This window comes from Geotrypetes seraphini, chromosome 5 (genome assembly GCF_902459505.1).
Source record: "Geotrypetes seraphini chromosome 5, aGeoSer1.1, whole genome shotgun sequence".
NCBI lineage: Eukaryota > Metazoa > Chordata > Amphibia > Gymnophiona > Dermophiidae > Geotrypetes > Geotrypetes seraphini.
In genome coordinates this window covers 1,291,063-1,315,793 of record NC_047088.1, presented here as the reverse complement: position 1 = coordinate 1,315,793, position 24,731 = coordinate 1,291,063, and the positions used below count along the sequence as shown (strand labels likewise).

At 41.5% G+C, this 24,731-nt stretch overlaps 1 protein-coding gene across 4 annotated transcripts in view; it reads left to right on the top strand.

The window, feature by feature from the left end:
- The window catches only part of TAF1 (TATA-box binding protein associated factor 1), a 596,267-nt gene that overhangs the window by 79,706 nt on the left and 491,830 nt on the right, over nucleotides 1-24,731 (top strand). For all 4 annotated transcript variants that reach the window (XM_033945528.1, XM_033945529.1, XM_033945526.1 and 1 more), the window contains exon 6: nucleotides 1,602-1,817. In XM_033945528.1, coding sequence (XP_033801419.1) covers nucleotides 1,602-1,817 — 216 coding nt within the window. The remainder of the gene's footprint in view (nucleotides 1-1,601; nucleotides 1,818-24,731) is intronic.

Below are 24,731 nucleotides of genomic sequence, written 5' to 3'. Positions count from 1 at the left end.
GGGAATCTTCGGGATCCCAGTCAGCATGGATTCACCAAGGGTAGGTCCTGCCAATCCAATCTCATCAGCTTCTTTGACTGGGTAACAAGAAAGTTGGACTTGGGAGAGTCTTTGGACGTCGTGTACCTGGACTTCAGTAAAGCTTTTGACAGTGTCCCACACCGCAGGCTGCTAAGCAAGATGGAATCGATGGGGTTAGGAGAGACACTAACTGCATGGGTCAATGATTGGCTGAGTGGCAGACTTCAGAGGGTGGTGGTTAATGGTACCCTCTCTAAAACATCGGAGGTGACCAGTGGAGTGCCGCAGGGCTCGGTCCTGGGTCCACTCCTTTTCAACATATTCATAGGGGATCTGACTCAAGGGCTTCAAGGTAAAATAACACTATTCGCTGATGACGCCAAACTATGTAATATAGTAAGTGAATGCAGTTTACAGAATTATATGACGCAGGACCTGCTTACATTGGAAAGTTGGTCCTCAACCTGGCAGCTAGGCTTCAATGCTAAGAAATGTAAGGTCATGCACCTCGGAAGCGGAAATCCATGCAGGACGTACTTCTTGAACGGAGAAACTTTAACTAGGACTTCAGCAGAACGAGATTTAGGAGTAATCATCAGTGCAGACATGAAAACTGCCAATCAAGTGGAGAAGGCTTCATCTAAGGCAAGGCAGATATTGGGTTGTATCAATAGAAGTTTCGTCAGCCGAAAGCCTGAAGTCATAATGCCGTTGTACAGGGCCATGGTGAGACCTCATCTGGAGTACTGTGTGCAATTCTGGAGGCCACATTACAGTAAAGATGTGCGCAGAATTGAATCGGTTCAACGGACGGCCACCAGGATGATCTCGAGGCTCGAGGCTCGTATGAAGAGAGACTGAACAAATTGCAGCTCTACACTCTTGAGGAACGTAGGGAGAGGGGAGACATGATCGAAACATTTAAGTACCTCACGGGACGTGTCGAAGTGGAAGATGATATTTTCTTTCTCAAGGGACCCTTTGCCACAAGAGGGCACCCGCTCAAACTCAGGGGCGGAAAATTTCATGGCGACACCAGAAAGTATTTCTTCACAGAGAGAGTGGTTGATCATTGGAACAAGCTTCCAGTGCAGGTGATCGAGGCAGACAGCGTGCCAGACTTTAAGAATAAATGGGATACCCATGTGGGATCCCTATGAGGGTCAAGATAAGGAAATTGGGTCATTATGGCATAGACAGGGGGTGGGTAAGCAGAGTGGGCAGACTTGATGGGCTGTAGCCCTTTTCTGCCGTCATCTTCTCATCTTCTTCTATACTGAATGCATTGGCTTGGCATATGATTATTGTTTGTTTTTTCTTTTTCTCTTATACTTAAACTGCTTTTTGTATTTTTCAATACTCAATAAAAATATTGAACTCGAAGAATGGGCTTTATAGTCTCATGTCAAATGGTGGCATGTGTTAGTGTATAGTTTGAAGCACAATTAAAAAGTAAGGTGGGTAAAGCAGTACAGTGAATGTGGTACATTTTAGGTTAGGGCACCCAATGAATAGATAAGTAAATACATGTAGCAGTTCTTATCGTTGAATCTGTTTCATATTGTTCTTTTCTTCTATAGGTTCTGCGTTTCCTTCGTCTCTTTGGGCCAGGAAAAAATGTGCTGTCTGTCTGGCGTAGTGCACGTAAAAAGAGAAAGAAGAAGCATCGAGAACTAAGCCAGGAAGTGCAAGTACAGGAAGGAGATGGAATAGAGCTTGTAGTGGGAAAAAAGTCCCCATGGGAGTATGAATTTGCCCCTCCCCCTCCCCCAGAACAGTGCCTGTCAGATGATGAGGTGAGTAGCAAAGTGGCTGTCTGCGTTTCAAAAGCAGCATAAGATGATTCTTTCTTTCTAGTGATGGCAACACCTGAAAGAAACATCCTCATTCCTATTTGATTCAAAGCATTTCTCTACAAAACATAACATAACTTTATTCTTCTATACCACCACAATCAGACAATTTCTAGGTGGTTTACACCGAAGAGAGCTGGACAATCAGCGAAGTACAAAATACAAATAGCAAAAGTACAACATATTTCTTAAGAATAGTCAGAGTAGAATTATTGTTATTAATATAACTTCTATTAGTAAATGAATTTATCAAACAATACAGTCTTAATTTATTTCCGAAAGGCTCCACTGATGTAACTACCCAACCAGGACTGCTGCTTACTTGCTTGAAACATAAAGTCCTATCCAGAAAAGACCTGTATCTACAGCCAGTAATTTTTGGATAGGCAAATAAATTACAATTTCTGGTTATCCTCGTAGGGCTGTATACCACAAAATGAGACAAAAGATAGGTAGAGGCCAATCCCCAAACCAGCTTAAAGCAAAAGACAGAGGATCAAAGTATTTTTTGATGGTCTTTAGTTTCCATAGTGCAAAAAAAGCACTTCTTCACCATTAAATTTTTATGTTCAACCATGGATAAATGAGTGTCAAATGTGATTCCTAATATTTTTATAGATTTGAAAATCAGGTAATCGTGACTTTTCAAGTGAAGCGATGTTCTAGTTATTTTATCCTTTGGGCTTGCTAAGAAAACTTTTGTGTTTTCTGTATTTAATTTCAATTTAAAATTGATTGTCCATTGTTCTGTCTCAGTCATGATGTAAGAGATTTGTTCTAAAATTTCATTAGTTTTGCTATTTAAAGGAATTAAAATGGAAATATCATCTGCATATATATAAAAATTTAAATTCAACTTTTGCAGTAAATGTCCTAAGGACGAGATGTAAATATTGAATAGGTTGGGTGATAACGGGGAACGCTGAGGTACCCCCAATGGATTATTCCAATAACAAGAGTATTTCCCATCACAAACCACTCGATATGATCTTTTTGTCAGAAAACCCTGAAACCAGTTCCAAACTCTTCCCAAAAGCCCCATTGCATCTAGGCAGTGTAACATTATTTCATGGTCAACCAAATCAAAAGCGCTGCTAAGATCTAGTTGCAAAATCAGGGCAATAGTGCCTTTACTAAAAAGACTGTAAAAGTGATTAAGAATTGAAGCTAAAACTATCTCAGATCTAAAACATTTTCTGAATTCTAACTGATGTTCATTAAGAATATTAAATTTATCTAAATAGTTCACTAATTCCAAGGGAAGGCATCTGTCAGCATTGTTCTTTCCCAGCAAGGAAGAGTCTTGACAAACTTGCCTTGCCCTCTCCCAGTGTTTCAGAGGATCAGGAACACACCAGTCTTTTCAGGTTCACTCACTAGCATTGTGGGACCACTTTGCTCCTTTTTGTGCAGTCAGTGTTTTCTTCACTACCAGTACCCCTGGAATCATACAGGATTGCATGCCCTAAAAAGGCAAACTGTGCATCTAGAATGCCTCTGGTGCAAATGTCCTACTACCATGTTACAATCGGCTTTTAAAGTCAAAGCTTCGGAATACTGTTCTAGACTCAGGGCAGCAGAATGTAACTACAACACTAAGGACTTGATTCTGGAAATGACACCGTAATTGGTAGCCACCTGCAAAAATGGCATCGGTTGTATATCAATCACGTTGTGATGCTGTTTGCAGAATCATGACTAACGTCAAAGATAGGCGCCAGAAATGTAGGCCAGGATTTTGAAGACTTACATTACTGGCACCTATCTTTGATGTGAATTACGTCTACAGAGGCGCCTAAGGGCATTTCTGGTGCTGCTAGGTGCCTTTGTAGATGTGATGCTGGTGCTGTTTTTATAAGCCCTTACTTTAAAAATAAACTAGTTTTAGTTGTTTTTTTAATCGGCACAATTATTGCGCCGATTGAACCAATTAAAACAATTAAGTTAGGTGGTGTTAGGGAGAATTGGGCCTAAGTGTATGGCTAGAGCAGTTAATAAACCTAATCTAATCTAATTTTTAATTTTTTAATACCGATTCATCCCAACAGGAGGGTTCAACTCGGTTAACAAAATATTAATAAAATAAAATGGGGGGCGTGGCTTGGCGCGCGCACAATATGGAGGTGTGATCACGACGCTTCTCTAACCCGGGCAACAGATTTATTCTTTGAAAGATTACCTTGCATTTTTTACTTTCCTGAAGTGCCAGATTTTAGTGTGGTAACATGGCGAATACACGGCAATCTAAAAATGAAGCGGCTTTTACGACAGTTTTTGACGGCAAAGCGTCAAAAACAAGATTAAACGACGCCGTCGAAGGTTCCTCTTCCGGCAGATCTAATGGAAGTATTAGATAAAAAAGAAATAATGTCTGAACTGAGATGTATAAAGCAGATGCTTCAAGACAATGCAAATAGCATCACGGAGGTGAAAGCAGAACTGCTAAATATGAATCGGCAGATGGAAATGGCTAACAAGCGTAACAATATTAGAAACCAAGGTGGAACTCTCTGAGAGGATATATAAATTTGACAGTCTAACAGTTAAGGAATTAAAGAATCAACTTGAAGATTATGAAAATCGTGGTAGAAGAAAGAATGTAAAAATTATTGGATTAGCTGAAAATTTGGAAGGGGGAAATGCTGTCCAATTTCTATAGAACCTACTGCCTAAACTATTACAGTTGAATTTAAAACATCCCCTAGAAATAGAACGAGCACTCAGGATTCCTTTAAAATGGTCAGCAAATCAAGTGAGACCAAGACCGTTGATATTTAAGCTGTTAAGATTTCAACAGGCTTTAGATATCTTAAATGCAGCTAAAGTTGACAAAAATTTAAATTATAAAGGGTCTAAATTGTGGTTTATGCCTGATTTCACTAAGAACATGGCAAATACGAGGAAACAATTCCTCATGATGAGACCTCAACTGAAAGAAAAAGGATTTAAATATGTCTTGTATTACCCTGCAAAAATGAAGGTAACAAATGGAGACAGATCCTTATTTTTTGAAGACCCTGAGAAGTTAAGACTTTTTATCTTTACTCAGATGCGGGAAGACTTTGATCTTCCACCCACGGATTATTATGCTTACATACAAATTCGACACTATCTTAACTCCCTACCTGCTGGCTCTTTAACGGCTTCTTGTCAGGAGTTGTTATCCATGGCCTTCACTATTGGTTCCCAACTTCCTGTTCCCCTTCGATTCCATCATCGTCATTTGAAGGATGAATCCCTCTTGTTTGATCATTCCAAATTACGGGATGCTTGGGTTCGGGACCTTGCTGTGGAATTGTCTGAAGATGTGATCTTGCTAGCAATTCGAAGACTGCCTATTTTTCGAAAATATACTACTTTTTGGGAACAACATTATAAATTGGTTTGTCGTTTATATATCTCCCCTAAGCGGGCTTGCCTCTCTGGGTTTCGTGAGTCCGTGGCCTGCCTTCGCTGCCAGGATTCCGAAGTGGGCTTGGGCCATATGTTCTGGACATGTCCCTCTATCCGCTCCTTTTGGAACTGCATATTTCTTTTTGTGGAGCGTATTTGGACTATTAATGTTAGACGTTCTCCTTTGTCTCTTTTTGGAGTAGTCCCTCATTATTCCCCAAGGAAACGGGGAGCAGCCCATTTCCTTCGGTGGACAGTTCTTATTGCCTTAAAATGTATCCTACTTAAATGGCTTGACGGAGAGGCACCGGATTACTCTCTCTGGCGGTGCCAGATGATCTCTTTGCTGATGTGGGAGCGCCGTGATATACGAGACTTTTCATCTCCTGCTGGGTGTTCCTTCCAGTGTGCTTGGGAACCTTTTTGGACAACTATGACCCCTCTAGCCCGCAGCAGATTGCTTAATTGTTGATACCCTGTAATGTTCCTTTGTTTTCCTGATTTATGTATGTCTGATTTTTGTATGGCATTTTCCTCATGTTTGGGAATTAGCCTGAAGAAGGACCAGGATGAGGGGAGGGGGGTTGGTTTTGGAGGGATGTTAGGGGGGTTTTCTCATTGTACAGGTTTTTTGTGATACCATGAGTTTCGCTGTTATTCTTGTTCTTTTTACTACTGTTTCTCTGTTGAGCTCAATAAAATATATTTGAATATAAAAAAAAGACTTTTTATCGAATTTGGAGCCAATGTCTATTTAAAAAGATTTTGCTTGAATAACCTGGAATTTGTACCATTTAAGAAGGTCTGGGATAATCAAAAAATGGAAGATAGAAAATGGAAAGTATGGATCAAAAGTTTCTTGAAAGGCTTTTCACTCTAATGCTTTGAAAAGTAAAGATCATTTGGAAAACAAATAGTCATGCTTATGAAGGAAAACTTAAAAGAAGTAGTTAATGAAGAACAGAAGAAACTCATATGTTTCAGGATTTGACATTGAGTATGGTCTGTTAACTACAAGTTTTTCTTAACTTAGGAAAATGTGAATACAGGACTTGCACTTGGAAAAAGTATTGGAAAGGATAAGCATTGGCATATAAATCCTTTGAATCTTTAGAAGAATGCTCAGACAAAAATGGTTAGAATTCCAAGGAAAAAGAAAAACAAGGAAAGATTTATTTATTATAGTAACATCAAATAGTTCCAGAGTCTTTAAGGATTAAGAATAATTAAGATGATAAAGAATTCTCTTCATACTGAAATTGACATTCTGTAGATAAAACATTTTTAAAGTGTTAAGAAGTAATTTATTAACTATTTAAATATACATTTGCAACAGGAAAGAGAGGATTTATCTTAAAATCACTCAGTCATGCTTTTGAAAGAATACTAGGTATATATTGAAAATAATAAATTAAATATTCAGTTGGATTAAGATTATACTTTAATAGCAATAAGAAGCATGGGGTTTAATTTTATTAAGGAAGGTAGTTATGATTACTCTTTAATGGTGTTTTACTGGATGTTCTAGGGGAAATTTTACATGAATTAGAGATTAAATTGTTTACTAAAAAAGATGATTTTTATCTTAGATTTTAAAGGTCCTATAAATTCAGATTAGATTTTCACTGAGTAAGACTTTACAAATTAGTAAAAGTATATTGATTTAAGGTCAAGGTTAATTTGCTAGGCATATAAAATGAATTAGATTTTATGATAAAAGTTTAAGCGTCATTCTATGAATATTGAATATATAATATGGTTTATATATACAGTGGAACCTTGGTTTATGAGCATAATTCGTTCCAGAAGCATGCTCGTAAACCAAATTGCTCGTATATCAAAGCAAGTTTCCCCATAGGAAGTAAGGGAAACTGCTTTGATTGGTTCCACCTCCTCCCCCCCCCCCCCCGAGACTACCGGCGCTGCTCCATTCTCCCCCCCCTTGAGGAATCCGACGCTGTTCCAACACCCACCCCCCCGGCGATCTGGCATCCCCCCCGGCTCGCGTTGCCCCCCCTCCACGGTGATCCTACTTCCCCCCCCCCCCTGCGAGCAGTCAATGACACCCTTTACCCGACTTGGCACCAGTGCTGGTGCCCGAAGATCCTCCCTCTTCTGGCGCGGCTGGGCGGTGCGTCGGAGATCCTCCTTCTTCCGGTCTGGGCTGGGCTGGACTGGCTTTGAGCATTTGCGCATGCTCAAAGCCTTCTGGTCTCGCTCTCAATCTCGGAGAGAGCGAGACCAGAAGGCTTTGAGCATGCGCAAATGCTCAAAGCCAGTCCAGCCCAGCCCAGACCAGAAGAAGGAGGATCTCCGACGCACCGCCCAGCCCAGGCCGCGCCAGAAGAGGGAGGATCTTCGGGCACCGGCACTGGTGCCAAGTCGGGTAAAGGGTGTCATTGACTGCTCGGGGGGGGGGGGGGAGAAGTAGGATCGCGGTGGAGGGGGGCGATGCGAGCGGGGGGGGGGAATGTCGGATCGCCGGGGGGGATGCCGGATCGCGGGGGGAGGGCGCTCGTACAGCGAGCAAGCTCGGTTTACGAGGCACCAAGTTTGCGAATGTTTTGCTCGTCTTGCAAAACACTCGCAAACTGGTGCACTCGTAAACCGAGGTACCACTGTATATTATTTCTTCTTTGCAAAGGATTGTCAATTATTTATGATAATGAAAACTTGATTTAATTGAAAAGTTTAAAATTGCATTTATGAAAACTTCTGTAATATAAGATTAAGTTATAGCAAAGGGGTATAGTGGGATCATTTGTTTTATATTGCATTATAAATAATTTTATAATTTTAAATATGGTAAAAATTGTAATGATAGAGTGTTGACTGGGGGGGTATTGTGCTTACTAATCTTATATGTGTTCCAAGGCATTCAATTTATGTGGAGGGTGGAGGAGGGAAGGGAGGGTTTTTTTTTTTTTTTTTCAAAAATAAGGGTGGGAGGATAAGGACTGAAGAAGATCATTCTAACTTTTCATTGGTTAATGTTTGTGTGATGGTGTCTAATCATATCAAATTAAATAAATTTAAATATCAATGTTGGATTAAGCACTTAGAAATAGATGGAGATGGAGGAAGTGACGTCATCCTAGTGAATGGCTGCCTGAATCGAGAGCTCCGTAGGGGCAGAAGAGAAAAAGAGCTTTTAAGCTTCCAGCGCGGTTTCGTTTTCGGCGCTGAGATCGCTCGTCGGTTGCCGCTGGAATGGCGACTCGGAAGAAACTAGACAAGTTTAAATATTTTAGCGAGGCTGGTGAAAAATCGGCGGGTGAGTCGCAGGGAGGAGCGGGAGACATGAACAAGATGGCGGCGGGGCCCGCGATACCGGCGGAGTCGGCCGAGGCTGGAGACGAGCTTCCGGTGGAGCCTGGTGGGACAGCACACAAATCTTTTCAGGCATGGTTTCGGGAGCTGAAGGAAGAAATGGTGGGAGTGCGTGTAGATGTGAAAGCAGCTTTAGCAGAAATTCGAGCGGATGTGGGTGAGCTGGGAGCCCGAGTATCGGCTTCAGAGGACCACGTTGAAACGCTATCTGCATCGGTGTCGGGGATCAAAGAGTCATCGGCTCACCTCTCCTCAGAGTTGCAGGATTTATAGGCGCAAGTGGAGGATCTTGAGAATAGATTGCGCTGCTGTAATTTGCGATTCAAAGGAATACCGGAGGGGGAGGCGTATCGCGACTGCAAACATGTGGTGAGAGAGTTTTATCGCAGCCTGCTTCGAATGGATGGCGCTGAGGTACCTAATGAGATTCACCTTCAGAGGGCACATCGGAGCTTGGGTCCAGTGCGGGGTCCTGGATTCAAAGATATCATTGCCTGCTTTGCAGATTATGCACTCAAAGTACGGGTTTTGCAGATGGCTAGGCGCCATCCCCGTTTCCGTTGGAAGGAGCTGGAGGTGGGAGTATACCAAGATTTGGCCTGGTCTACATTACAGAAGCGTAGAGCATTTAAAGAGGTCACCCAAGCACTGTGGGATGGGGGCCACAAGTATCGCTGGCTTTTCCCCTTTGGGGTCTGGATTACAGTAAATGGGATGTCTCGGAGAGTGTCTACTGTAATGGAAGCCTGGTCTGCTATGAAAGAGCTGGGGTGCGTGAATATTCCTGAGCCTGTGCCCACGCCGGAATTGGCTAGTACATCGGGACTCCAAGGAGTTTGGTCCACGGTGTGACTCTGCTGGTGCTGGTTTGTACGATGGCCCCGGTCAGCGCCCAGAATAGCCTGCGTCTCACGTGCTTCCAGATGATGCTGGAGGTCCTGCTGGTCTCTCAGTCAATAAAGCAATACAAAAAGATCAGGAACAATGAGGTTCAAAATAAAGTAAAGTCCCAATTTATTGAGTTCACAGACCCTGAATAGGGTTTAGTTCATTCCTTTCATGAACAAAAGAAAACATGAAAGAATAAAGGGTTGCAAAAATAAACAACCCACACCTTCCGTACAGGTATAACAGGTGAGTAGTCACTTAGTCTGTAATAGCCCAGTCTTAGTACGTCTGCCTTTAGCAAGCAGACAGAAAAAACTATAGCCCTTTCCTTGAAGACTGAAAGTGCTGCACCCAAGCCTGGATTGAGGCAGGCCTAGCCCCAACCAACTCAGAAGTAGTTGGTGGGGGAGGGGAGTAGCTGAATCCACTTATTCAAACCTGTTTTTTAAACAGTATGCCACAAATGGCCCCACAATCCCTCCCAGGATCTTGTGTGGATTCTCCCCATGCTAATACCCCTATACAAAGTTCATATTGTGTTTCACTCAAGTCTCAAAAGGCAAACACAAACAAACACTTCCAAGCAAAATAAACCTGGTTTAAAACTTCCAGGTTTCAGGCACCTTGCAGTGAGAGCCCAGCACTACTCACTGGCTCTAAACAGGTGCAAGCAGGTTTCAACAAAAAAACCCAAATTCACAAAAATAAGCACACCAGAAAGTAAAAGGTCTTGCACTTAACTTTCATCCATTATACAGGCTTCTGTATCCATGATAGTGCCATCAATTCCATAGGCTCTGGATCAGCTAGCTGGTTGGCTTCAGAGACAGGGGCTGCTTCCACCATCTCAATGTCCTGGGAGCTCTGAGGTTCAGGCGAGCTATCCTGCGAACCTCCTTCCTGGGTTGTCTCAGGGTAAACTGACTGGTTCCTCCTCAGTGCTGCCTCTAGAGCACTGAGGCGACCACGCCCAGTTCTGTGCGGGGGCAGGGCAGCCTGTAGCTTGTGCTGAGATTTCCTGGGGCTTCTAATTAAACCCTGCAGCTGAGAATTAGCTGACCTGGTGGATTTGCTGTGAGGCTGTTCCAGGCTGTTCTCCCCATGCTCCTCACCTCCCCAGGGTTTTGTAAGCTGAGGTTTAAATGTACATTCAGAGCCTTCCTTCCTATGGGTATTTAATCTGTCACAATGGTTAGCCCTCTTTAAGGCCAGGTTAGGGTTAGGCAGAGCCTTCCCTGGCACAACCTGAGCTTTAGGGCTAGGGTTGTGACAACGGTCCTGCGCTCTGGAAAGCGTACAGCTAAACTGGGAACCTGATGTTTCACCTACACTACTTTGCTGATTGATTCATTGAACTGTTTGGCTGGGAGTTTCACTGGGTGGTGTGATGACTCTGGTCTTCATTTTGTATTGGACTTTGCAATTGTTGCTGTTTCTTACTAACATTCATTGTTGCTTGTCCTGTTATACTACTTGGTTTTGTTTTGGACTTCAGGGGAGCAGCTTGGGCTAGTCACCTGGGGTAACTTTCACTTTCTGCGGACTGGCTGGTCCTTCATTGAGGGGGTCAGCTTCTGGCGGGGGAGGGGGTGGGGGGAAACAGGGGGGGAATACATGTAAACTTCTAACTATAGGATCATGGAATGTGAATGGTTTGAACAGTCCGGGTAAACGGAGTATATAGTGTATCGTGAATTGAATAGATTAAAATGGGACATCTGTATGCTTCAGGAAACCCATTTGAGGCCCAGACATGTGGGGGTTTTGAGGTCCTCTCACTTTGAACATGTATGGACTCATCAAAGTGCACAGTCTGCTAAAAAAGTGGGAGGACTGGCAATTCTTATCCGCAAGGGTTTGGGTTTTACTGTTCTGAAGGTATATAGGGATTCTGGGGGAAGGTGTCTAGCTCTGCAGGGTACCTTGCAGGGCCGTCACATCACTGTGATTAATGTTTATGGTCCAAACGGGGGTCAGGCGGCCTTTTATGGCTCTCTTAAAGAAGATTTGGTCAATTTTGTTGGGGGGTCAGTATATTTGGGTGGGGATTTCAATGTCACGCCTGATGTGGTGCTTGATCACTCTCAGGGAAGACTTCGACCATCTTCACGAGCTTCTCACAAAGCTTTTCTTGCCTTGATGTCCTCCCTGGGATTGATTGATGGCTGGTGCTTGCACCACCCTACTCAGCGGTCATATACACATTACTCTTCTGTTCATTGTTCCTATGCTAGAATTGATAGTCTTTGGACCCATCGTAATCAGTGGGGGGGGAATACGGGCCGCTGAAATTGAAGCTATACATATCTCTGATCATGCGCCTGTCTGGATAGCTTGTGAGGGATATTGGGATGGGGGGAGTCATCGGGCTTTTTGGAGGCTTAATGAATCATTGCTAAAGGATACGGAGGTGGCCAGTGAGGTAGAGGAGGCTCTCACTAATTATTTGCATGACAATAATAATGGTATGGTTGGGGACTCTACTTTGTGGGATGCCCTTAAAGCTGTACTTCGAGGGGTCTTTATTAAATGGGGGGCCCGCCTTAAGCGGAAGCGGGAGCGCAGAGTTGTATCCCTTCGGGAGAGTTTGATTTCCCTGGGGAGGCGGCACCAGTGTTCTCCTGACCCAGAGGTGTTTGCACAGCTTTTGAGAGTGCGACATGAGCTTTCTCTTCTACAGATGGAGGATATTGACTATTATAGACTAAGATTGCGACAGACGGTATATGAATATAGTAATAAAGCTGGCTCGCGACTTGCTCGGTACATCAAATTGAAACAGGCCCGAACTGCTATAACACGGATTAGGGATATGGAGGGGAAGATGCAGTGTACTGATGGGGCTATTAAGAAGGTATTTCTTTCCTTTTACACCAAATTATATGGGAAAGTGAAGGGGGTACAATTGGAATCTATTACGGGGTATTTAGATAAAGTGACGTTGCCACACCTGGGAGACTCTGATATAGCATATCTTAATAGTCCTGTCTCCTTGGGGGAGGTACTAGGGGTTATAGCCAGATTGAAATTGGGAAAGTCCCTGGGTTTAGATGGGTACACCAATAGTTTTTACAAACAGTATCGGGACGTTCTAGCTCCTTTTTTGGTACGGGGAGGTAATATGCTACCGCCATCGATGGGAGATGTGGGTATTTCTATATTGCTTAAACCGGGGAGAGACCCTGCTAGTTGTGGTGCGTATCGGCCCATTTCACTATTGAACACCCATGCAAAAATTTTGGCAAAGGTTTTGGCCCTCCGGCTGGGGAAGTGCTTGCCTAATCTGATTCATATGGATCAGTCGGGGTTTATTCAGAGACGCCAAGTTAGTGACAACATTCGAAGAACGTTGCATCTTATTTGGGAGGCGCAGCAGACTTTGGATAAGGTAGCTTTCTTAGCAGTTGATGCGGAGAAAGCTTTTGATCAGGTGGGCTGGGACTTTCTATGGCAGGTCATGGAGTGGACGGGGTGTGGGGATTTCTTTCTAGCATGGGTGCGGGCATTCTACCGCTCTCCGAGGGCGAATATTAGAGTGAATGGGGGTTACACAGAGTTTTTTTCAATTGAACGGGGTACACGTCAGGGCTGCCCTCTCTCTCCGCTCTTGTTTGCATTGTCTATTGAGCCCTTGGCCATCCGCATGCGAGAGCATCCAGATCTGAGAGGAGTATGGGTTGGGGCTCAGGAACACCGGCTTGCGCTGTTTGCTGATGATGTTTTGTTATATGTGCGTGATCCAGAATTCTCCCTTCCTATCTTGTTAGACTTTTTTGACGAATTTGGTCTGGTGTCCGGTTTTACAGTCAATCCGGATAAGTCTGTATTGTTGGGACTCACCTTGACTGCTGATGAGGAACGGGGATTATCGGGGAGATTTCCGTTTCGTTGGGCTTCTGGGGCGCTTAAGTATTTGGGGATTTATATTTCTCGGGATCTCTCTCAGCTATACACTTTGAATTATACCCCCATAATTAGGCAGATTAGGGCGGATTTACAGCGGTGGTCTGGGTTGTGGTTGTCTTGGTGGGGACGGATAGCGGTTACTAAAATGAATATTCTGCCTCGTTTATTATTTCTTTTTCAAACATTGCCTATACCGCTCCCTTCTGTGGTGTTGAAAGAACTTCATGCCTTATTCTTTAAGTTTATTTGGAAGGGGAAACCGCCTCAGATTTCCCGCCAGTGTATGTGGTTGCCTCGGGAGTCTGGGGGGAGAGCACTTCCCAATTTGTTCTGGTATTATAGGGCGGCGCAGTTGAGAATTTTGTTGGATTGGGATATAGCTGAACAAAAATGTGTAGTCCACTTGGAACAGCAACTAATGGGTAACCGGGTTTTATGATCCTTACTTTGGTCTTCTTTATCAGAACGGGTGGTTTTCAGAACTTTGAATAATCCTATTTTGAATCACCTCTTGAGGATATGGTGTGAGACGGGGAAGAGATGGGGAGCTGGGATGGTGCCTTCACTTTTGGGGCCGTTGTGTGATGAACCCTTCTTCCCGGTGGGTAGGGAGAGCTCGGTTTTTTTGCGCTGGGAGCGTCTAGGGCTCCGGACATTTTCTGATGTCCTCCATAAGGGGATCTTGGTATCCTTTGAGGCTTTCCAGAAGAGTAATGCTTTACCTCAGGGGGATTTTTTGGCTTACTCCCAAACCCGACATTTTATTCAATCACAGGGCTGGACTGGGGAATCGATCAAGTCAATGGCTCCCTTAGAACATCTGTGGCTTACACTTCGTAGTCTGCCCAAACCCATTTCAGTTCTCTATCAATATTTTCGGGGCTCGATTACCTTTTATCCTAAATATAAAGACATTTGGGAACGGGACTTGGGGTGTTCTTTTTCGGAGAGGGAATGGACCCAACTTTGTCTTGAGGTGGGTAAGGCTTCCTCTTGTGTTCTTATACAGGAGAACGCCTACAAGGTGTTTACCAGGTGGTATTATACACCAGCTAGGTTACATAAAATGTTTCCGGGGTCTTCTGCAATGTGTTGGAGGTGTGGGGGGCGGGGGGGGGGGGGCTGTGAGCACATTTCTGCATATATGGTGGGATTGTCTTCCTTTACAACTTTTTTGGAAACATGTTGTTGGTTGTTTATCCCAATTGTTGCAATTTGTGCTCCCGTTGGTGCCAGTGGAATGTCTACTGGGCTTCCATAATGTGTGTGAACATACTTGGCAAACTAAACTCCGCCGGTGGGGATTGGCTGCGGCAAAATGTTTAATTGCTAATCACTGGAAAATATCTGAGGCACCTGTTATGTTAGAATGGTCTCTGAAATTTCATCAATTGTGTACCATGGAGCTTTCCATTGCTAAACGACATGGGCACTATTTTTCATCTATTCAAACTTGGACTGTTATTATGGACAAGATTGATACTTTGGTTTAAGTTTACTGGGGCTGGGGGAATTTGGGGGATTACTGCTGTGGGGATAACTGCCTGAAGGAACAACAGGGAGTTGTCCACTTTGGATATTTCAGTTTGATTGGGGAGGGGGGGGGATTTGAGAATTAATGCAGGGGATATCTACATATCAATGATGTTTTCTTTATGCTTTTGTGATTTCTGATTCTGATGTCTTTCTGTTTGTTACATACTGTGGGGTGATTGAGCTCTGATATCCACATGTAGCTTGTATAACATAAAACTTTTAATAAAGATATTCAAGTTAAAAAAAAGAAATAGATGGAGACTAAGATATTTTCTTTGAATGTCAATGGCCTTAATCATCAAATAAAAAGGAAGAAAATGTTAGCAAAACGCTGATTTATATTTTATTCAGGAGACGCACCTGTCAATGATAGAGTCAAGAAAACTCGAAGGGGGTTGGGTTCGTCAAAATTTTTTTGCCCCTGCAGTTGGCAAGAAAGCTGGGGTTGCCATATTAATAAATAAGAAATGTACAGCTAGTTTTCAGATGATTGATTCGGATCCTTTGGGTAGGTGGGTACATGTAAAAATGAGCATGGGAAATACTACCCTAGAACTGTTCAATGTGTATGCCCCAAATACGAATCAAATGGAATTTTTTAAGAATCTACAACAAATATTACTCCCACTGGCTACTTCTAATTTAATAGTGGCTGGAGATTTCAATGCTGTAATGGATCCATTAATGGATAAAAAACCAAGTAAAATTATGAAGTCACTAGGGTTAGATAATTTGGCACAATCTTGTAATTTAATAGATGTATGGCGTATATTTCATTTTAATAATTGGGAATTTTCCTTTTCACAGGTCCATAATTCTTTTTCTAGAATTGATTATATTTTTGTCACGAATCAAATAGTTCAGAAAGTGACAAAAGCTATCATAGATCCTATCATTTTTTCTGATCATGGTGGTGTATGGATTGAGTTACAATCTTATGAGCAAGACTATTGTAAATCCGTTTGGAGATTTGATAATACTTTGCGGATTCAAATTTCCTTGAAGAATTTAAATTAAAAATAATTGAATTTTTCCAATTTAATACCTCAGAAGATATTAACATAGAAATGTTATGGGATGCATTTAAGGCTACCATAAGAGGTAATATTATTTCATATTCGGCATATATTAGAAAACAACTGAAAAATCAATTTCATGATTTGGAAAAAGAAATTAAACAGTTGGAAAGTAAATTAGTTGATAAATGAGAGCAAAATACATTACAGGCTTTATTAAAAGCAAAAGGCAAATATAATGAGATATCTTCTAAATTTGTAAGGAAAGATTTGTTTTCCCAGCAAACTCAGTATTATGGAAACTCAAATAAGGCGGGAAGATTATTGGCAAATTATCTTAAAGCAAAGAAAAGAAGAACAAAAATTATTGTAATAAAGGTTGAAAATGGAGAAACATACTAAAATTGAAAAGATTTTAAAACAATTTCTAAATTTTTTTAAAGACCTATATTCTTCTGAGCCTTATGGTGATAGGGACAAAGATGGTTTAGAATTTTTGAATCTAATTATTGGACCAAAGGTTCCTGAACATATAAAAGGAAGTTTAGAGGAGCCTACATCACTAAAAGAATTAGAGACAGCATTGAAGTCTCTTAGAGTTGGATCCGTTCCAGGTGGTGATGGTTTTACAGTAGAGTTTTATAAATCATTTCAAAGTACCCTTTTACCTTATTTATTAAATTTATATCAGTTTCAACTGACTAAAGGTTGCATTAATAATAATAATAACAACAACTTTATTCTTGTATACCGCAGTATCATGGAAATTCTATGCGGTTAACAGATGAAGAGACTGTACATTTACAGTGAAGTTACCTTTACAGCGAAGTTACATTTATAGTGAAGTTACATTTACAGTGAAGATACATTTAATGCAAGTTACATACAGCGGTGTTATATACAGCGATGTTCAATATGGCAGAGCAGAGGCATTTAGTATGAGGAGTAACGAAAACAGGATAATTAGTTAGATTGAGTGGATCCATTTTGTTAAGCCATATAGTGGCTAACAAGATAGTGGCTAACAGGGTGGAGGAGTCAGAGAGTCTGGGGGTGTTTCGAGGTCAGGGGAGGTGTCAAGGAAGGAGGGGGGAGAAGTTAGAGGAATTTGTTAAAAAGGTAGGCTTTGATTGATTTCCTGAACATTTAATAGGGGGGGAATTGGAGATGAGAGCGGTAAGGCATTTGTTCCATTTGCCCGCTTGGAATGCTAGGGATCTGTCGAGGAATTTCTTGTAGAGGCAGCCCTTCAGGGAAGGAAAGGAAACCAGGTAAGTGTTTTGTGTGCGAGAGGGGCCTGCAATTTCAAGGTGCTCAGATAGATAGATTGGCGAAGAGCCTGCTAAGGTTTTGAAGCAGAGGCAGGCAAATTTAAAGATGATCCTTGCCTCCACCGGCAGCCAGTGGAGTTTAGTGTAATAGGGGCTAACGTAGTCATATTACAGGTACTATGGCAGAATCATTAACAATTGTTTTGCCAAAGCCAAACAAAGATCCCACTTTGGTTTCAAACTACAGGCCCATCTCGTTAATCAATGTTGATGGAAAACTTTTAGCTAAGATATTAGCTTTACGATTGGCTAAGGCTCTCCCTTTTATTATTGATGTGTACCAAACAGGATTTGTTGCTAAGAGACATTCTTCTAACAATACTAGATTGGCTTTTCATACTCTAAATTTAACAAAAAACATGAATGATCTGGCTTTCTTGATCTCTTTGGATGTGGAGAAAGCCTTTGATCGAGTTGAATGGACTTTCATGTATCAGGCATTAGGTTGGTTTGGTATAGGTTCAGGATTTATACAAATGATTTGAACGTTGTATAGCTCCCCTGCTGCAAGATTATACATTAACAATAATTTATCAGAGCGTTTTAATTTGCGGAGGGACGTTAGGCAAGGTTGTCCCTTATCTCCTTTGCTTTTTGATATTGTTTTAGAACCCTTGTTATTAGCCATTCAACAAGCAAAGGGGATACAGGGTATTCCACGGGCAGATTGGGAATATAAAATCTCTGCTTATGCAGAGGATATACTGCTTTATTTGAGGAATCCTGAAACTACCATTCCATGCTTGCTGGAGTTGATAGAGAAATTTGGAAAGTTTTCAGGATATAAGATAAATTGGAGCAAGTCAGAAATTATTCCACTTAATGTGCATTGTATTAGAGAATGACACGGGGAAAAAATCTGTCCCCGTCACCGCCCCGTCCCCGGCCCACCATCCTCTGCACCGCCCCGTCACCGCCATTCCATTCACCACCCCGTCACCGTCACTGCCATCCCTTTCACCGCCCCGTCACCGCCACTGCCATCCCATTCACCGCCCCGTCACCGTCCCCGCAGCATCCATATAAGCCTTAGTACTCTAATATTTAGCGTATTCCATTCTTATAAATCAAAGTTCCTGCTGCTGAACTAGAGAAAGAGATGTTCAGCTGGCAGGGCTTTGTTTATAAATTTTTATTAACACAACTAATATACCACCATAATGTTTCCGACAGAGGACAAGTATGCAATAAATGCATTTTGCTGTTTCAATGCCAGTGCTCAGCAGAACAACAGACAGCAATATGGACATTCACCTTATGTAGTACTTTTTTAATATATAAAAATAGGCAAAATTAGTTGCTGTTTTATCATTATATTTTCTTGCCATTATAGTATTCTTCATTGATCATTTTTCTTTTTAAATTCAAAACAAATTCAACCTATCTTGTGTCCCAGCATGAATTCATGTTTCACTCAATTGGCTGTTTCAAGGGAATTAACCCTCCAACTTCCATTTGCAAAAATACCCAATGTTGTTCCTTCTATGAGCAATATTTAAATTATGAGGAACAACATTGCGTATTTTTGCATCTTATTTGGGAGGCGCAGCAGACTTTGGATAAGGTAGCTTTCTTAGCAGTTGATGCGGAGAAAGCTTTTGATCAGGTGGGCTGGGACTTTCTATGGCAGGTCATGGAGCGGACGGGGTGTGGGGATTTCTTTCTAGCATGGGTGCGGGCATTCTACCGCTCTCCGAGGGCGAATATTAGAGTGAATGGGGGTTACACAGAGTTTTTTTCAATTGAACGGGGTACACGTCAGGGCTGCCCTCTCTCTCCGCTCTTGTTTGCATTGTCTATTGAGCCCTTGGCCATCCGCATGCGAGAGCATCCAGATCTGAGAGGAGTATGGGTTGGGGCTCAGGAACACCGGCTTGCGCTGTTTGCTGATGATGTTTTGTTATATGTGCGTGATCCAGAATTCTCCCTTCCTATCTTGTTAGACTTTTTTGACGAATTTGGTCTGGTGTCCGGTTTTACAGTCAATCCGGATAAGTCTGTATTGTTGGGACTCACCTTGACTGCTGATGAGGAACGGGGATTATCGGGGAGATTTCCGTTTCGTTGGGCTTCTGGGGCGCTTAAGTATTTGGGGATTTATATTTCTCGGGATCTCTCTCAGCTATACACTTTGAATTATACCCCCATAATTAGGCAGATTAGGGCGGATTTACAGCGGTGGTCTGGGTTGTGGTTGTCTTGGTGGGGACGGATAGCGGTTACTAAAATGAATATTCTGCCTCGTTTATTATTTCTTTTTCAAACATTGCCTATACCGCTCCCTTCTGTGGTGTTGAAAGAACTTCATGCCTTATTCTTTAAGTTTATTTGGAAGGGGAAACCGCCTCAGATTTCCCGCCAGTGTATGTGGTTGCCTCGGGAGTCTGGGGGGAGAGCACTTCCCAATTTGTTCTGGTATTATAGGGCGGCGCAGTTGAGAATTTTGTTGGATTGGGATATAGCTGAACAAAAATGTGTAGTCCACTTGGAACAGCAACTAATGGGTAACCGGGTTTTATGATCCTTACTTTGGTCTTCTTTATCAGAACGGGTGGTTTTCAGAACTTTGAATAATCCTATTTTGAATCACCTCTTGAGGATATGGTGTGAGACGGGGAAGAGATGGGGAGCTGGGATGGTGCCTTCACTTTTGGGGCCGTTATGTGATGAACCCTTCTTCCCGGTGGGTAGGGAGAGCTCGGTTTTTTTGCGCTGGGAGCGTCTAGGGCTCCGGACATTTTCTGATGTCCTCCATAAGGGGATCTTGGTATCCTTTGAGGCTTTCCAGAAGAGTAATGCTTTACCTCAGGGGGATTTTTTGGCTTACTCCCAAACCCGACATTTTATTCAATCACAGGGCTGGACTGGGGAATCGATCAAGTCAATGGCTCCCTTAGAACATCTGTGGCTTACACTTCGTAGTCTGCCCAAACCCATTTCAGTTCTCTATCAATATTTTCGGGGCTCGATTACCTTTTATCCTAAATATAAAGACATTTGGGAACGGGACTTGGGGTGTTCTTTTTCGGAGAGGGAATGGACCCAACTTTGTCTTGAGGTGGGTAAGGCTTCCTCTTGTGTTCTTATACAGGAGAACGCCTACAAGGTGTTTACCAGGTGGTATTATACACCAGCTAGGTTACATAAAATGTTTCCGGGGTCTTCTGCAATGTGTTGGAGGTGTGGGGGGCGGGGGGGGGGGGGGCTGTGAGCACATTTCTGCATATATGGTGGGATTGTCTTCCTTTACAACTTTTTTGGAAACATGTTGTTGGTTGTTTATCCCAATTGTTGCAATTTGTGCTCCCGTTGGTGCCAGTGGAATGTCTACTGGGCTTCCATAATGTGTGTGAACATACTTGGCAAACTAAACTCCGCCGGTGGGGATTGGCTGCGGCAAAATGTTTAATTGCTAATCACTGGAAAATATCTGAGGCACCTGTTATGTTAGAATGGTCTCTGAAATTTCATCAATTGTGTACCATGGAGCTTTCCATTGCTAAACGACATGGGCACTATTTTTCATCTATTCAAACTTGGACTGTTATTATGGACAAGATTGATACTTTGGTTTAAGTTTACTGGGGCTGGGGGAATTTGGGGGATTACTGCTGTGGGGATAACTGCCTGAAGGAACAACAGGGAGTTGTCCACTTTGGATATTTCAGTTTGATTGGGGAGGGGGGGGGATTTGAGAATTAATGCAGGGGATATCTACATATCAATGATGTTTTCTTTATGCTTTTGTGATTTCTGATTCTGATGTCTTTCTGTTTGTTACATACTGTGGGGTGATTGAGCTCTGATATCCACATGTAGCTTGTATAACATAAAACTTTTAATAAAGATATTCAAGTTAAAAAAAAGAAATAGATGGAGACTAAGATATTTTCTTTGAATGTCAATGGCCTTAATCATCAAATAAAAAGGAAGAAAATGTTAGCAAAACGCTGATTTATATTTTATTCAGGAGACGCACCTGTCAATGATAGAGTCAAGAAAACTCGAAGGGGGTTGGGTTCGTCAAAATTTTTTTGCCCCTGCAGTTGGCAAGAAAGCTGGGGTTGCCATATTAATAAATAAGAAATGTACAGCTAGTTTTCAGATGATTGATTCGGATCCTTTGGGTAGGTGGGTACATGTAAAAATGAGCATGGGAAATACTACCCTAGAACTGTTCAATGTGTATGCCCCAAATACGAATCAAATGGAATTTTTTAAGAATCTACAACAAATATTACTCCCACTGGCTACTTCTAATTTAATAGTGGCTGGAGATTTCAATGCTGTAATGGATCCATTAATGGATAAAAAACCAAGTAAAATTATGAAGTCACTAGGGTTAGATAATTTGGCACAATCTTGTAATTTAATAGATGTATGGCGTATATTTCATTTTAATAATTGGGAATTTTCCTTTTCACAGGTCCATAATTCTTTTTCTAGAATTGATTATATTTTTGTCACGAATCAAATAGTTCAGAAAGTGACAAAAGCTATCATAGATCCTATCATTTTTTCTGATCATGGTGGTGTATGGATTGAGTTACAATCTTATGAGCAAGACTATTGTAAATCCGTTTGGAGATTTGATAATACTTTGCGGATTCAAATTTCCTTGAAGAATTTAAATTAAAAATAATTGAATTTTTCCAATTTAATACCTCAGAAGATATTAACATAGAAATGTTATGGGATGCATTTAAGGCTACCATAAGAGGTAATATTATTTCATATTCGGCATATATTAGAAAACAACTGAAAAATCAATTTCATGATTTGGAAAAAGAAATTAAACAGTTGGAAAGTAAATTAGTTGATAAATGAGAGCAAAATACATTACAGGCTTTATTAAAAGCAAAAGGCAAATATAATGAGATATCTTCTAAATTTGTAAGGAAAGATTTGTTTTCCCAGCAAACTCAGTATTATGGAAACTCAAATAAGGCGGGAAGATTATTGGCAAATTATCTTAAAGCAAAGAAAAGAAGAACAAAAATTATTGTAATAAAGGTTGAAAATGGAGAAACATACTAAAATTGAAAAGATTTTAAAACAATTTCTAAATTTTTTTAAAGACCTATATTCTTCTGAGCCTTATGGTGATAGGGACAAAGATGGTTTAGAATTTTTGAATCTAATTATTGGACCAAAGGTTCCTGAACATATAAAAGGAAGTTTAGAGGAGCCTACATCACTAAAAGAATTAGAGACAGCATTGAAGTCTCTTAGAGTTGGATCCGTTCCAGGTGGTGATGGTTTTACAGTAGAGTTTTATAAATCATTTCAAAGTACCCTTTTACCTTATTTATTAAATTTATATCAGTTTCAACTGACTAAAGGTTGCATTAATAATAATAATAACAACAACTTTATTCTTGTATACCGCAGTATCATGGAAATTCTATGCGGTTAACAGATGAAGAGACTGTACATTTACAGTGAAGTTACCTTTACAGCGAAGTTACATTTATAGTGAAGTTACATTTACAGTGAAGATACATTTAATGCAAGTTACATACAGCGGTGTTATATACAGCGATGTTCAATATGGCAGAGCAGAGGCATTTAGTATGAGGAGTAACGAAAACAGGATAATTAGTTAGATTGAGTGGATCCATTTTGTTAAGCCATATAGTGGCTAACAAGATAGTGGCTAACAGGGTGGAGGAGTCAGAGAGTCTGGGGGTGTTTCGAGGTCAGGGGAGGTGTCAAGGAAGGAGGGGGGAGAAGTTAGAGGAATTTGTTAAAAAGGTAGGCTTTGATTGATTTCCTGAACATTTAATAGGGGGGGAATTGGAGATGAGAGCGGTAAGGCATTTGTTCCATTTGCCCGCTTGGAATGCTAGGGATCTGTCGAGGAATTTCTTGTAGAGGCAGCCCTTCAGGGAAGGAAAGGAAACCAGGTAAGTGTTTTGTGTGCGAGAGGGGCCTGCAATTTCAAGGTGCTCAGATAGATAGATTGGCGAAGAGCCTGCTAAGGTTTTGAAGCAGAGGCAGGCAAATTTAAAGATGATCCTTGCCTCCACCGGCAGCCAGTGGAGTTTAGTGTAATAGGGGCTAACGTAGTCATATTACAGGTACTATGGCAGAATCATTAACAATTGTTTTGCCAAAGCCAAACAAAGATCCCACTTTGGTTTCAAACTACAGGCCCATCTCGTTAATCAATGTTGATGGAAAACTTTTAGCTAAGATATTAGCTTTACGATTGGCTAAGGCTCTCCCTTTTATTATTGATGTGTACCAAACAGGATTTGTTGCTAAGAGACATTCTTCTAACAATACTAGATTGGCTTTTCATACTCTAAATTTAACAAAAAACATGAATGATCTGGCTTTCTTGATCTCTTTGGATGTGGAGAAAGCCTTTGATCGAGTTGAATGGACTTTCATGTATCAGGCATTAGGTTGGTTTGGTATAGGTTCAGGATTTATACAAATGATTTGAACGTTGTATAGCTCCCCTGCTGCAAGATTATACATTAACAATAATTTATCAGAGCGTTTTAATTTGCGGAGGGACGTTAGGCAAGGTTGTCCCTTATCTCCTTTGCTTTTTGATATTGTTTTAGAACCCTTGTTATTAGCCATTCAACAAGCAAAGGGGATACAGGGTATTCCACGGGCAGATTGGGAATATAAAATCTCTGCTTATGCAGAGGATATACTGCTTTATTTGAGGAATCCTGAAACTACCATTCCATGCTTGCTGGAGTTGATAGAGAAATTTGGAAAGTTTTCAGGATATAAGATAAATTGGAGCAAGTCAGAAATTATTCCACTTAATGTGCATTGTATTAGAGAATGACACGGGGAAAAAATCTGTCCCCGTCACCGCCCCGTCCCCGGCCCACCATCCTCTGCACCGCCCCGTCACCGCCATTCCATTCACCACCCCGTCACCGTCACTGCCATCCCTTTCACCGCCCCGTCACCGCCACTGCCATCCCATTCACCGCCCCGTCACCGTCCCCGCAGCATCCATATAAGCCTTAGTACTCTAATATTTAGCGTATTCCATTCTTATAAATCAAAGTTCCTGCTGCTGAACTAGAGAAAGAGATGTTCAGCTGGCAGGGCTTTGTTTATAAATTTTTATTAACACAACTAATATACCACCATAATGTTTCCGACAGAGGACAAGTATGCAATAAATGCATTTTGCTGTTTCAATGCCAGTGCTCAGCAGAACAACAGACAGCAATATGGACATTCACCTTATGTAGTACTTTTTTAATATATAAAAATAGGCAAAATTAGTTGCTGTTTTATCATTATATTTTCTTGCCATTATAGTATTCTTCATTGATCATTTTTCTTTTTAAATTCAAAACAAATTCAACCTATCTTGTGTCCCAGCATGAATTCATGTTTCACTCAATTGGCTGTTTCAAGGGAATTAACCCTCCAACTTCCATTTGCAAAAATACCCAATGTTGTTCCTTCTATGAGCA